Source organism: Stegastes partitus, unplaced genomic scaffold (genome assembly GCF_000690725.1).
Source record: "Stegastes partitus isolate 25-593 unplaced genomic scaffold, Stegastes_partitus-1.0.2 Scaffold1530, whole genome shotgun sequence".
In the NCBI taxonomy this organism is placed as follows: Eukaryota; Metazoa; Chordata; class Actinopteri; family Pomacentridae; genus Stegastes; species Stegastes partitus.
Genome location: NW_007579261.1, coordinates 110,662 through 122,121, shown reverse-complemented (window position 1 = coordinate 122,121; position 11,460 = coordinate 110,662). Strand labels below are relative to the sequence as shown.

Below are 11,460 nucleotides of genomic sequence, written 5' to 3'. Positions count from 1 at the left end.
GCATGAGGACGCCAGGTCTTAAGAGGTTAATGTCTAAACTTTCTTAAGGAAGGTGAAATACCGAGATGCAGATTATAAAAAATGCAACAGAGGAAAAGATATCCTGACATTTCAATCAGTCACAAATGCCGGCTGTTTCTTTTTTCCTCATGCAACTTGATAATGTTTTCTCATTAGATCTTCCCCGCCTGACAAATGTCTCCTAGCCGTCACACCTGCAGAATAAACTACAGGCATTTCTTGAAAAAATTTCCAGGTAGGAACTCAAACGCTCATCATTATGACGTCATCAGGTTATTTTTTGGAAAATAAAAATTTCATTCAATTTGCTTTTGTGACAAGAACATGGAGACGACTCTCACGTCTTTATGTCTATTATGGAGGGACTTAGCTTTGTATGGACTAATGAAAAAGAAAAGGAGAAATGGCTCCGTCTACTACCTCTAAATCAGCACAAAGATAAGATAAGATAAAACTTTATTAATTCTGAAGAACATTCTCGAGCCACATAAAATTACATAACATGAGCGTAAAATTACATAACAGAAAAACCACACAAAGTGCAACTGAGTCGGCGCCGCATCAAACCAAAACTATTGCAGTTTTATCACCAATAAACACGGAAACAAGACGACGAGGAGAAAGAGTCTGCAGGGTTAGGATTACACCAGGTCACCGTGGGATCTCATTAAAAACCACCAACAATGACGGGCTTTAAGCTAAAAAACAGGCACCGGGACGTTTTTTTTTTAGTGAATCAGGTGTTTTGGATGGTTCCATTTAAACGACACACGGTTAGATGTACGCCACAGAACAGAAGGGCGTGCTTGTGTTTTGGGTCTTACCGCTTCTGCGAAGGTGTCATCAGAGCTGAGACCTTATCATCGTAGTATTTCCTCATGGCGAAGCGGTCCAACGCCTGATCAGCACTTTAAAAAAAGGGAGACAGACAGACAGAGAGACAGGTTAAACACTTTTGAGGTAATTATGACTCAACGGGGAGATTACACTCTATACTGCTCCATAATTGAACGGTGTCAACCCCCTAACTTCCAATACACACACATATAATGGAGAGAGAGAAAAAAAAAAAGGGAAAGTAAGTGGAGAGAGACAGAGGATTCCAGCAGAGAGGAAGAGAATGCCAGCCTTAAGCAAACACAGAGGGGGAGAGGAGGACGGAGAGAGGCCAGAGTGTGTGCACAGCTTGGCTATTCAGACGGACCTAAAACCAACAGGCGCTGGAGCCTTTTCACCACAGCTCTGTTTCTCGCTCATCGGCCATCTCCCTCTGCTGCCCCCCCTGAATCTGTGCCATTGTAAATTGTTTTCCTCTCTTCCTCTGCTCCTCTTTTTCTGTCTTTCACCTGACCGAGTCCTCAGCGGGGACACAAACACGAAGGACAGCAGAGATTTTTTGGTCATGTTTCGAGGATCTGCTCGGCGGTGTAACACCAGGGTTTCCTCAAAAGCCGCAGCACTTCTGAACTCGCCTCACGCTTAGAGAATCGGTTTTTCTTCACGCTCGAAAACACTTCATGAAACTGACACTGCGGCCAGGAGGCATCGCTGCAACTAGCGTGTTTCTGCGTTGATTCATGCAACCTGATACGAGGTGATTCAAAGCCTCAGCCGTGTGGTTTTCCTTTGAATCCGAAGGAGGTGACTTTCTTCGCGTTCTGAGTCACCTTAACCCGAAATGAAAGGATGCAAATAAATCAGCCGTGGTTAAGCGATGACATCACTTACGGTCTGCAAAAATCGGTCTTTGTGGATTGTTGCGGTTTGTTGTTGATATTGCTCATTGCCAAAAGCGAGCGGGTGCGCTCATCTTACGATAAACCCCGGCAAAAAAAAACAAACAACATTTATAGTAACACAACACGAGACCTGTGACACATGGTGGCGGTTACCTGGCCGACACGTCGGTGAAGTGCACAAAGGATGAAATGACGACACCAATCCGACCCTTGCCTCCCTGAAAAAGAAACACAAGAGATGATTCATTACACATGCACCACTTTTGGTTTTGGTCTGTTTTAAAAGGCTTTAAAAAGCGTATTTTGCATCTCGATCCTCCATAAACACACGATTTTCTGACAAAGTTAGAATCTTATTGTTTGTTTCCCACGACTGACTACTGGGTTTTTTTGTGCTTTCCGTCACTGGCTGGACTGAAAACTGGGATTAAGGAAGATTTGAATCAGAATCTGATGAGAGTTGATGGATTGTTTTGGTCACAAATCAATAAAATCTGAACAAAGAAAATCAGTTTTTGAGAGTTAAATTTACAATAAAAAACACCTTGGAGGATTTTTTTTCTCACTATTTCTTTATGGACGTTAGAAATGTGATTAATTTCTACATGAATAACTTGAATTTGACACTCGCAGCCCACAGATGCTCACCCTGCAGTGTATAACCACCACATGTAGAGGGTCAGCGTTGAGCCAGCTCTCCATGGCCTTACAGATGGTGCAGATCTTATCCAGAGGTGGAGCGTGCAGGTCGGGCCAGCCTGTATCCAGGGTCTAAAAAAAAACAAAACACACTGATTCTCACAACTGCCTTCTTGCATTAGCAATCAATAATATGTTGTCTGCAGCAGCTGGTTAGACGGAGATGATCAAAGAGGATGGACGTTCTACATGAACTTACCTTTGGGTTCATTCTGGAGAGATCGTGTCTTCTCTCCGACAGGTTGATAATCTAAAGAAAACAGATGATTAAAAATGTTGCCTCTGAGATGACTGCATCTGAGCTAAAGTCGTGCCCTCAGAGATCAATACTCTCACGTCAATACCCCATGAAATCCCATCAGCCCCTGACATCAGCACCGTTTGCACTCTGACACTCGGCTCGGGCACTGACCAGGTAATTATCCGCATGCTTGGACTTGAGCATTCGCGTGACGTCCTTCAGGTTGTGCGAGTAGATCTCCTCCGAGCAGCCCCGGGGGAAGGACACGGCTATGATCCGCTCCGTGATGTACGTGAGGTCGAGTTCGTATCCCTCCTCCATCGTGTGGATCCTGGGATTTCCTGTTAGGTTTTAAAAAATAAAACAAATCAGAGCAGAGACACGGGATGATACGGGCCTACAGTTCTCCAACACGCTTCCTATTTTAAGCAGGCGACTTCACTCAAGTCAATATTTGATGGTCAAAGTCCTGAGCTTTAGTCACAGGCTTCCCTCAGACATCTATAGAGAATGACTTCAGCTCCACGTCGTGTGACGGAGGACGACTTGTTTGCACAGCAACGGTCAACACTGTGTGTCACAAATACCCGACATGAACCATGGCATCAAGGACTTTTTGTGCTGCAGGACAATCAAAATCAAAACACCAACAATCTAGTTATCGGGGGTCAGTCAGTTGGAGCAACGGTAACAAGAGGAGGGGAAAAAACTTTGAAAGAATTCCGGTTGGAACCAGTTGTTGTAAATCCCTGAGTGATGGCGTGTCCCTGTGACCTCATGGCCATGAACTTCCTGCTGTGGTGGTCTGGAGGGAGCCTGTCTCCCTGCCCCCCGCTGCCACCACACCACACCCCACCACAGACACATCCCTGACTCTCTTATCTGGAAATCTCTCTGCCGGCCTCCCAGCGCTGCCTGTCAGCTGGAGGGTCGCAAGCTGCTGCCCGCAAGCTGCTGCCCGCTGCCAAAAGTAGCATCGAAGTCGACTAACAAATGGAAACGAAACAGTTGGCACTTCTAGGTGAACATTTTCCACTTCCACATCTGTTTTTTGAATTCAAAAGATGGTGAAATGAGCATGTTTGGTGTCAGAAAATGCCCAAAAAAAGATGAAACACTATGCAGTCTGTAAATGTAAAAACAAAACAACCAGTAGATGAGCTAAAAATGAAAATACACAGCCAGCAGTGTGCAACACAAAGCCAATCCAGAGGCTATATTTACTCATCGAGCAGGTGGGAGGAGTTTACAGGCGTGAATCAGTGTAGCTTGTAAGGTTGGGTAAATACTCCAGTCATGTGTATGCTCATAGATTTCTGTTGAATAAGGGAAGTAAAATCCTCCTACGGTTAAGACAACCCATGAACAATCCCATCTAGACAGGATTGCCTCATCGAATGTGGACATCGGAGTGTGTTTTCATTGATAACTGTATAGAACTGCTGTCTACTGTGAGCGATAATGTTCTTTTTTGTTGTCTAATATTTCTTTTTAATGTCAGACACTCCAACATTTCCTCACGGTTGATCTCTCCCTATCTCTATGAATCTGCTAATTATTTTCTTTATTAACCGTTTGACCATTTTGTGTCAGAAAAAGAAAACGTCCTACAATATGGGAGGACAAACATTCAAATGTAGGAAAGTAGAACCGTAGAAATAAACCCCAGGCAGTCAGAAAAACTACTAATTAATCAGCTAATCATTCAGCTTTATGATGCTGTGTTAAACTCTATTAATATTGAAATACGACCAGTAAACCAAACCAAACCCTGAATTAAAAACACAACTGATCCACACTCCTCAATCCAGCCTCAATTACTGTCTCAGACTCTCGATTTTTCCGCAAACACGCCCTCGCAAACAAAACAGAAACGCATTCCTACGGCTGCCAAAGATATCATCGTCCTTCTTGAATGACCCCCGATTGTTTGTTGTGATGAAATGATCCGCAGTCGAAGAATGCGTCCGTCAATTAAGTGCGAGATGACTGCAGGCTACCGGGGTAGCCGTCGCTTTGAAGGGGATGGGGGGGCGCAGGGAGGGAGGCATAAACCGGGGACAGTGTGGCCGCGGCTTAAACCAACCCTCAGAGCGGAATGAAAGAGGCCATGTGAAGAGGTCATCACTCGGGGAAACTGGCCTGTGTTTTGTGTGTGTGTTGGTTGGTTGGTTGGAGGTGGTGGTGGTGGAGGCAGGAGGGGGGAGAAGAGGTCCTCAGGGATTGTTGGAACTAATGGCAGGGTTAGTCTATTTCCCCTGCGAGTCTGAGGAAAAACTGTTGACTAATGGGAAATTAATGAACACATCGGCCAGCGCTTGGGCTTTGTGTGTGTCCAGGGCAGGGCCGCGGCACGGGAATATTTTGGAAGTGTCAAAATACTGTTGATGGGAAAGGGAATATAACCAACACTTAACCTCTGGGTGACCCGGGGGAGTGAAAGAATTAATTTACAATCACTAGCTGAAAAATCAGTTTTAAAGGAGCAGTTTGAAAATTTGGGAGGTATCACTTTCTTGCAAAAAGAGGAAAAGTTTAACCCTACTGTCGTACAGATTAGGTAAAAATAAAGTTAACAATCAGCTGTCTTTTCACATAGTTGAAGATACGGACCGCTAGCCTGGATTGTCCAAACCCACAAACAGCAAATTCATTTGATAAGTCGTACAACTTCTAAATATCAATTTGAGGCCTAATAATTCCACATGAATCATTCATCACGGTAATCAGCGTCATTTTTCGGCTACAACCTCTCGCTTCTCCCACTCATCACTGGAACCAACGCGAGCGACTTGCCCCGGCACGCACTGAAAGATAATTGGTCTTTAATTTGCACTGACTGCTTTTGTTCCTGGTTTCAGGCGCAGCATTAGTTCACAAAGGCAGAATAAGCGGTGCCAAGGAACTCAAATCCACGAGCCCACCCATGGCACTGTGAGAGCGCAGGCTGGCGGAGGAGATGGGTAGGCAGGGCGATCCCGAGGAAACGGGTTGCCAGGTCTACGGCGAGCAAGCCGCGACAGGTTTGCTAAGGTCAGGATGTTGGGGGATTAGGGTGTGTCTGGCTCCCCCCAGCTCCAAACCCCTGCAGGTAAGTGCTTGACTAAGGCTGCGCCGGTGCTGTCAGCCACGTTCACACATGCACGGCCATCGCTCGCTCCGAATGCCTTTCTTTCAATTGCCCAAACTCTGAAAATAAATTAATCAAACATTCCACTTGTGAGGGAAAAGAATGCGAGGAGAGAGGGCAGAGTGGGACGGAGCGTTTCAGCGCCGGGACGAAGCCCTGTTCCTGTTTCAGGAGCCACACCCTTCACCTGGCCCACACTGTATGGAATCTTCCATTCTGTGCAAGCAGGTGAACCGCGAGATAAAAGAAGAGGCATCATGTAATCGGACCTAAAGTGCGGCGAGCACCGTCTCAGAATGCAGACGTCTGCCAGTCGGGCCTCGTGGGTTAAATCCCAGCCTCGTCATGTGAGCGGTGACCTCATGGCTGTTTTCATTCTTTGAGTCCGCGGCGGCGGGCGAAAACTTTGCGTACTTATCCGTCGCAAATAATCAGAGTCTCCGGAGCCGCAGCAGCCGAAGCCGTTCATGTGAAAGTCTGTCGGTCGCTGCGTGTCTACGGCCTTCCTCGCTGCATTTTCCATCAGTGACTTCACTGTGGTCATCAGCGCGCACATTGTTTTGATATATTTCTGCAAACCAATGGAGGGAAAACACAGCACAGAGGAAGAGCCTTGATCAGATGAGGGATAGAAGAATGTTAATTAACAAGTTCAAGGCGAAGGCTGCTTGCTTTTTTTTTTTTTAAATCTAAAAACGGGGAGAATCTTTCCATGACCAATGTATTTATTCCACATTAGGTTTGATGTTTAGTCTGTACAACGTCAAAAATAATAACAAATACCCACCACAAGCCACCATCAGAGCCCAAAACTATGGAATTCTGTCTGACTGAAGCCAAAAGTGATGCAATGAAATCAGGAATTAAAGCTGCAGCCACCAAGCTTTCATCTTACTGGATCTATGTAATCAATTAAACCATTTCTAACTGCAAATAAGCACGAGATGAGATGAGAGAGAAGAAACCCAACATACAGCATTACGTCTGCCCCCATATGAAAGCAATCAAGCCCCCCCACCCCCACATTCACACTCTGAAATCAATCTGAACTGCTTCTGTTGGCTCAAACTCCTGGCCTATGATTGACATGTTGTGGCCTCCATTTTGAGACGACTTGAATATTTTGAAACTGAAATTACGTGTCTGTGGCGAGAAACTGGGTGCTCTGACGTTCATCATTCGCCTCCAACACTTTATCTCCTACGAAGCTGAAGCGGGGTGCTCGGAGAAGCCCAGCGTGTAGGAACGGCGTCTGCTTTTGCACCAATGGAAACAGCAGCTCTATGTACAGTACGCTACTGTCCCGTTGGGAGACTCTGGACGCATTAATGATCTCTAAAGCTGTTTGTCAGCAAACCTGAGCAACACCTAAAGGACCATAAATGCTGCAGGAAGTCTGGCTGCCTGCAGGCTGGCTGCTGGACTGAACTTCTTTTAGCATGTTTTTTTTGCTATTACCTTCATGTGTTTGCACAAAGCCCCATTCATGCTTGTTTACCACTCCATCAGATGACAGGAGCTCTACAAGCGGAACAGATTTGCTTCTCGCCCCTTGTCGTCTGGCTGCAGCCCCCTGTTGGTATTTAGCATCTAATAGCCATTTAATAACCTCGATACCATCAGCTTCCACTGTTCCAAACCGCCTTGTGTTTGCGCTTGGCACGGGACCGGGCCTCGTACCGCGGGGGTAACATGTCCACAGTGACATGACGGGCTCTGTTAAGGGCCCAGAGAGGGACAAGGCCACAGTTTGTTCTGGCCTTTTCCTGTCAGGGGCTCTGTATGTTTATGCTGTGGCTTTGACACCCATTCACCGCCGAAGAACTGAAATAAACAAACCATGAGAACTATTGAGGAAAGAGAGAGAGAGAGAGAAAAAAAAAGAAAAAGCCACAGAAAGTGGGTGCAGGGTATTTTTAGCAAGTTTATTTTCTACGCCTGGAACTCTAGCATGTAGTTGTCTCACATTTTCACGAGATATTTCGAAAGGGGGGGAAATAAAAATGATAGTCCTGCCTCCGAGCAAATCTGTGCACCCTTAAGGATTTTTAAAAGTGTTCCCTAATTACCATTTTCTATCCCAAGGTCATAGTGGAATGCGTCCCAAAATGGATTACGTTCCCACTCTCACTCTCTCCCTTTTTTCTTTTCCCCCCTTTTTCTCTCTTGCCATTCTCGCCCCCTTTATTGCTTCTCCTCCCTTCTCCAGGTCTCCTCTCCGTTTAATGACTTACACATGTCAACCGAGTGGCCGTGGCGCTGCTGTGACAATGTGAAATGCCCCGGTGCTCCGTCTCATGCTGGGATCACAGTGTTCTGCTTACAGTACACAACCCACCTGTCCAAACCACACTATCAGGATCTCCATTCATGTGCCGCTCCGCCGGCCCCCCTTTTGTAACTTCCTCCTGTTATCAGCAAAGAAAAACAAACGGTACACCTTGTGTTCCTGAGTTTCTTTTTGACCTTCTCCAGATATCGTTCGCTCCTGACCCTGAAAATAGAACCAGCAACAAAAGCTATAATTGCCAGTTCAAAAAAATGTTTCTCCTGTCTGTCTTTCCCCTGTAATTAAAGCTAATCTTGAAAGAGTTTAGCTCTGCAGAAAAAAAAAAAGAAATGCTCGGAACAACCTGCATGGTTTATGTTGCGAATGCAGGTGTGTGTCTGATTTTCAAGGAGGGAAAAAAGACAGACATCCAGGTGGAGACGGGCTGCCGTGATGTAAGGACACTTGTACATGTCATCCTCCACAATAGGTGGCTCAGGATCCCCCCCGAGGCTGCAAATACCGTCAAGCAGCTTCAGCTCCAATGCAGAACTTTTTGCCCTCCATCGTTCATCCACTGTATTTCTTTTGGAACGCCGCAGACTGGCGGCTACGAGGCACAAGAATGGCCCCATATGTTTCACATTATAAAGGTCCTCAGTGCACCAGAGCCCACAACAGCATGGAACCCCAAATTAGAGCCACTGCAGAACACAATTCACTGAGGAAGACGTTTAAAAAGCTAAAAAGACTCCAAGAGGTCAGTCCATTTCAAAGGCTTTCACATTTACACAAAAAAAGGAGAAAAAAACACCACAAGATCAGTTTTATGCTCAGTATGAATGAGTCCCTTCTCTGACTTTAGACACACACACACACACAGACTAACACACACTAACACACACACACACACATCAGTGCTTTGGGCCAAAGTAAATACAGAGAGCAGTGGCCTGTTTTTTTTTTACTCATTGAATAAATGAGCAAACTCCATGAAATGTGAAAGAGCAAAGGGCTGAAGAGAAGAGGAGGGGAAGGAACAGAAAAAAGAAAAGAAAAGTTGAAAGGTTCTGGAAGTCTAATCCTGCTTTTAAGTAGTGACTTTAAAAAAAAAAAAGCCTCGGTGCTAATGATTGACCGTGGAAAAGTTCAGACACTTACCTTTTCAAAGTGAAAGGAGCGCTTTTTTTTTTTTGGTTCCTTCCTCCTATTTTTTTTCTTTCTGATTCCCTTTTGTGAGTCCAGGCTGCTGAAAGAGAGACAGACTGGGCTGAAGTCCTGAGTCAAAGAGCCTCTCAGCCCGTCATACAGGCTTAGTGCAGCCTGAGAGCCTCATTTTCCAGGATTTCTGCTCTCAGGCTGGTCGCAGGACTTTGACTTTGTTCCAGCTGCGCTCCTCTGTAGATAATAACAGTAAATGAAAACACACACACACGTCCTCCTCGCTCGGCTCCTGAGCTGCTGCTGCTGCTGCTCCTCTCAACACTTCTTCTTCTTCTTCCTCCAGTCCAGGCTGCCGCTGCAGCCACCACAAGTCCTGGCATGGATAGTCCTCCCACTGGCTGTCTCTCTCTCTCTCTCTCTCTCTCTCTCTCTCTCTCTGTTCCCTCCCCCTTTTCTCTCCACCTCCTCCCTCCCTCCCTCTGCCTCCCTCCATTTGTTCTCACCCTCGCTCCTCACACGCAGACTGAAACTTCCTGCCCCCCCCCCCCTCAAAAAAAAATAAAAAAAACCTAACTGGATAATGAATAAAATCATCCTATTGGTGTCATCTTTTATTTAGTAGAATATATATTTATCAACCATTTAATCGTCCTCCTAATCCTAGAATGAACAACCCACACTGACTGCATATGATTAAATAAATGCATATAGTCATCATGGTAATATTATTAATATAGCCCCCAGTGTCTCAGCTTGTAAAGACAAACGGGATGTTCTGTGTTAATTCTGTGAGAACTGCAGACAAGTTTTAATCTTTTCTAACTTTCTAAGAAAATAGGTCTTTGGAGTTGTGAACTGGATTTTATTTTTTATTTATGGCTGTTGAGCAGTTGGGTCAGTTTTGCTCATGCTGAACAGGATTTTGTTCCAATAATGTGAAATCCTTCGACCTTACTGAAGACAAGCGGCCTTTAAAGTTGTAGCCTTTATATAGATTTATTCATCCCCTTCCATTAAAGAAAAGGCAAAATTCACAATAGTCACTCAAACAACTAGAAACTGAAGAAAGCAATAATAAATAAAAATTTGCTAAATTATAATTTAGTGAAGTAAGATGTTGCTTTGCATTGTGGTTGAAAATAATAATTAAAAAAATAATAATAATTCCAGCAAATGAGAGCACTTTGCTGATGAGCAGGAGGCCAGAACACCTGTCAACAGGTGCAGAAGTCTGACTGAGAGTTACAGAAAACACCTGATGGCAGTGATTGGCTCAAAGGGTTGTTCAACTAAATATTAGTTCACGAGTCCCATCATGCTTGTTTGGCTGTTGTTTTTAAAATATTGAACCATAATTCAAAAGCGATGTCATGATTTTCATATTTTTTTTAATTTACTACTTTTGTCAGTTTCAACTTATTTCACTGACAGCTGTTATTTCCTTCTTTAATGGGAGGCTATGAATACATTTGAGGACGACTGTATGTTGAATATCAGTTTTGTAAACGTGACAGTAAAGTTCATTTTTAACATGATTTTGTTCCAACATTTGTCATCTGTGGGCCTTATTGTAGGAAACTGGCCTTTAAAGTTTTACATTTTATCTTTAAATACAACTTTGAATTCATCGTTTGGTATTGAATTTGTCTTGTTTGGTTTATATGAGGTATAAAATTTTAAATTTTACTTCAACACAATCAATAGCACAATTTACCCCGACATGTTTTCTCCAAAAGCTCAATTTACCCCTTGCTCGAGTCAAGTTGAGCCAAGAAAGCCATATTTTAAAAACAGTTTATTTTAGATCCAAACCAATTATTCCCAGGGACGCCCCACGTCCAGAACGAGATGTACATGTCTTATTTCTAGACATTACTGTCATGCCCCCACTGTAAAGACACCTCAAGAAAAAACTGGCTCATCTTACCCTACTCCCCCCCTACAAATCCTCATTGTAGCAGGTAATCAAATCAGCCTACAATACTTAATGCATGGTCATTTATTTGGTAATATCATTCAATTTCAGTTCTGACATTTCATGCACTGTTGGTGAAATTCAAATTTTGTTTGCAAATACTTTTGACAATATAGTCTGCAACTACATCATAAGAGCACCATTTTATTCACAGCCTTTGTTTAAAATTTAAAATGTGCCATAGAAGTCAAACAGATGTGCAACTTAAAGATTTTATAATTA

The 11,460-nt window shown here is 44.2% G+C and overlaps 1 protein-coding gene across 3 annotated transcripts in view; it reads right to left on the bottom strand.

The window, feature by feature from the left end:
• tns3 (tensin 3) overlaps window positions 1-9,589 on the bottom strand; it is a 32,831-nt gene extending 23,242 nt beyond the window's left edge. For 2 of the 3 annotated variants that reach the window (XM_008300382.1, XM_008300384.1), the window contains exons 1-6: window positions 9,261-9,589; window positions 2,872-3,041; window positions 2,659-2,709; window positions 2,409-2,531; window positions 1,914-1,978; window positions 846-929 (exon numbers count right to left, since the gene is read on the bottom strand). In XM_008300382.1, coding sequence (XP_008298604.1) covers window positions 846-929; window positions 1,914-1,978; window positions 2,409-2,531; window positions 2,659-2,709; window positions 2,872-3,021 — 473 coding nt within the window. In that variant the 5' untranslated portion in view covers window positions 3,022-3,041; window positions 9,261-9,589. Of the gene's footprint in view, window positions 1-845; window positions 930-1,913; window positions 1,979-2,408; window positions 2,532-2,658; window positions 2,710-2,871; window positions 3,050-9,260 lie in introns of all 3 variants that reach the window. The other variant, XM_008300383.1, reaches the window with a different exon arrangement.
• Between the last annotated feature and the right edge of the window lie 1,871 nt (window positions 9,590-11,460).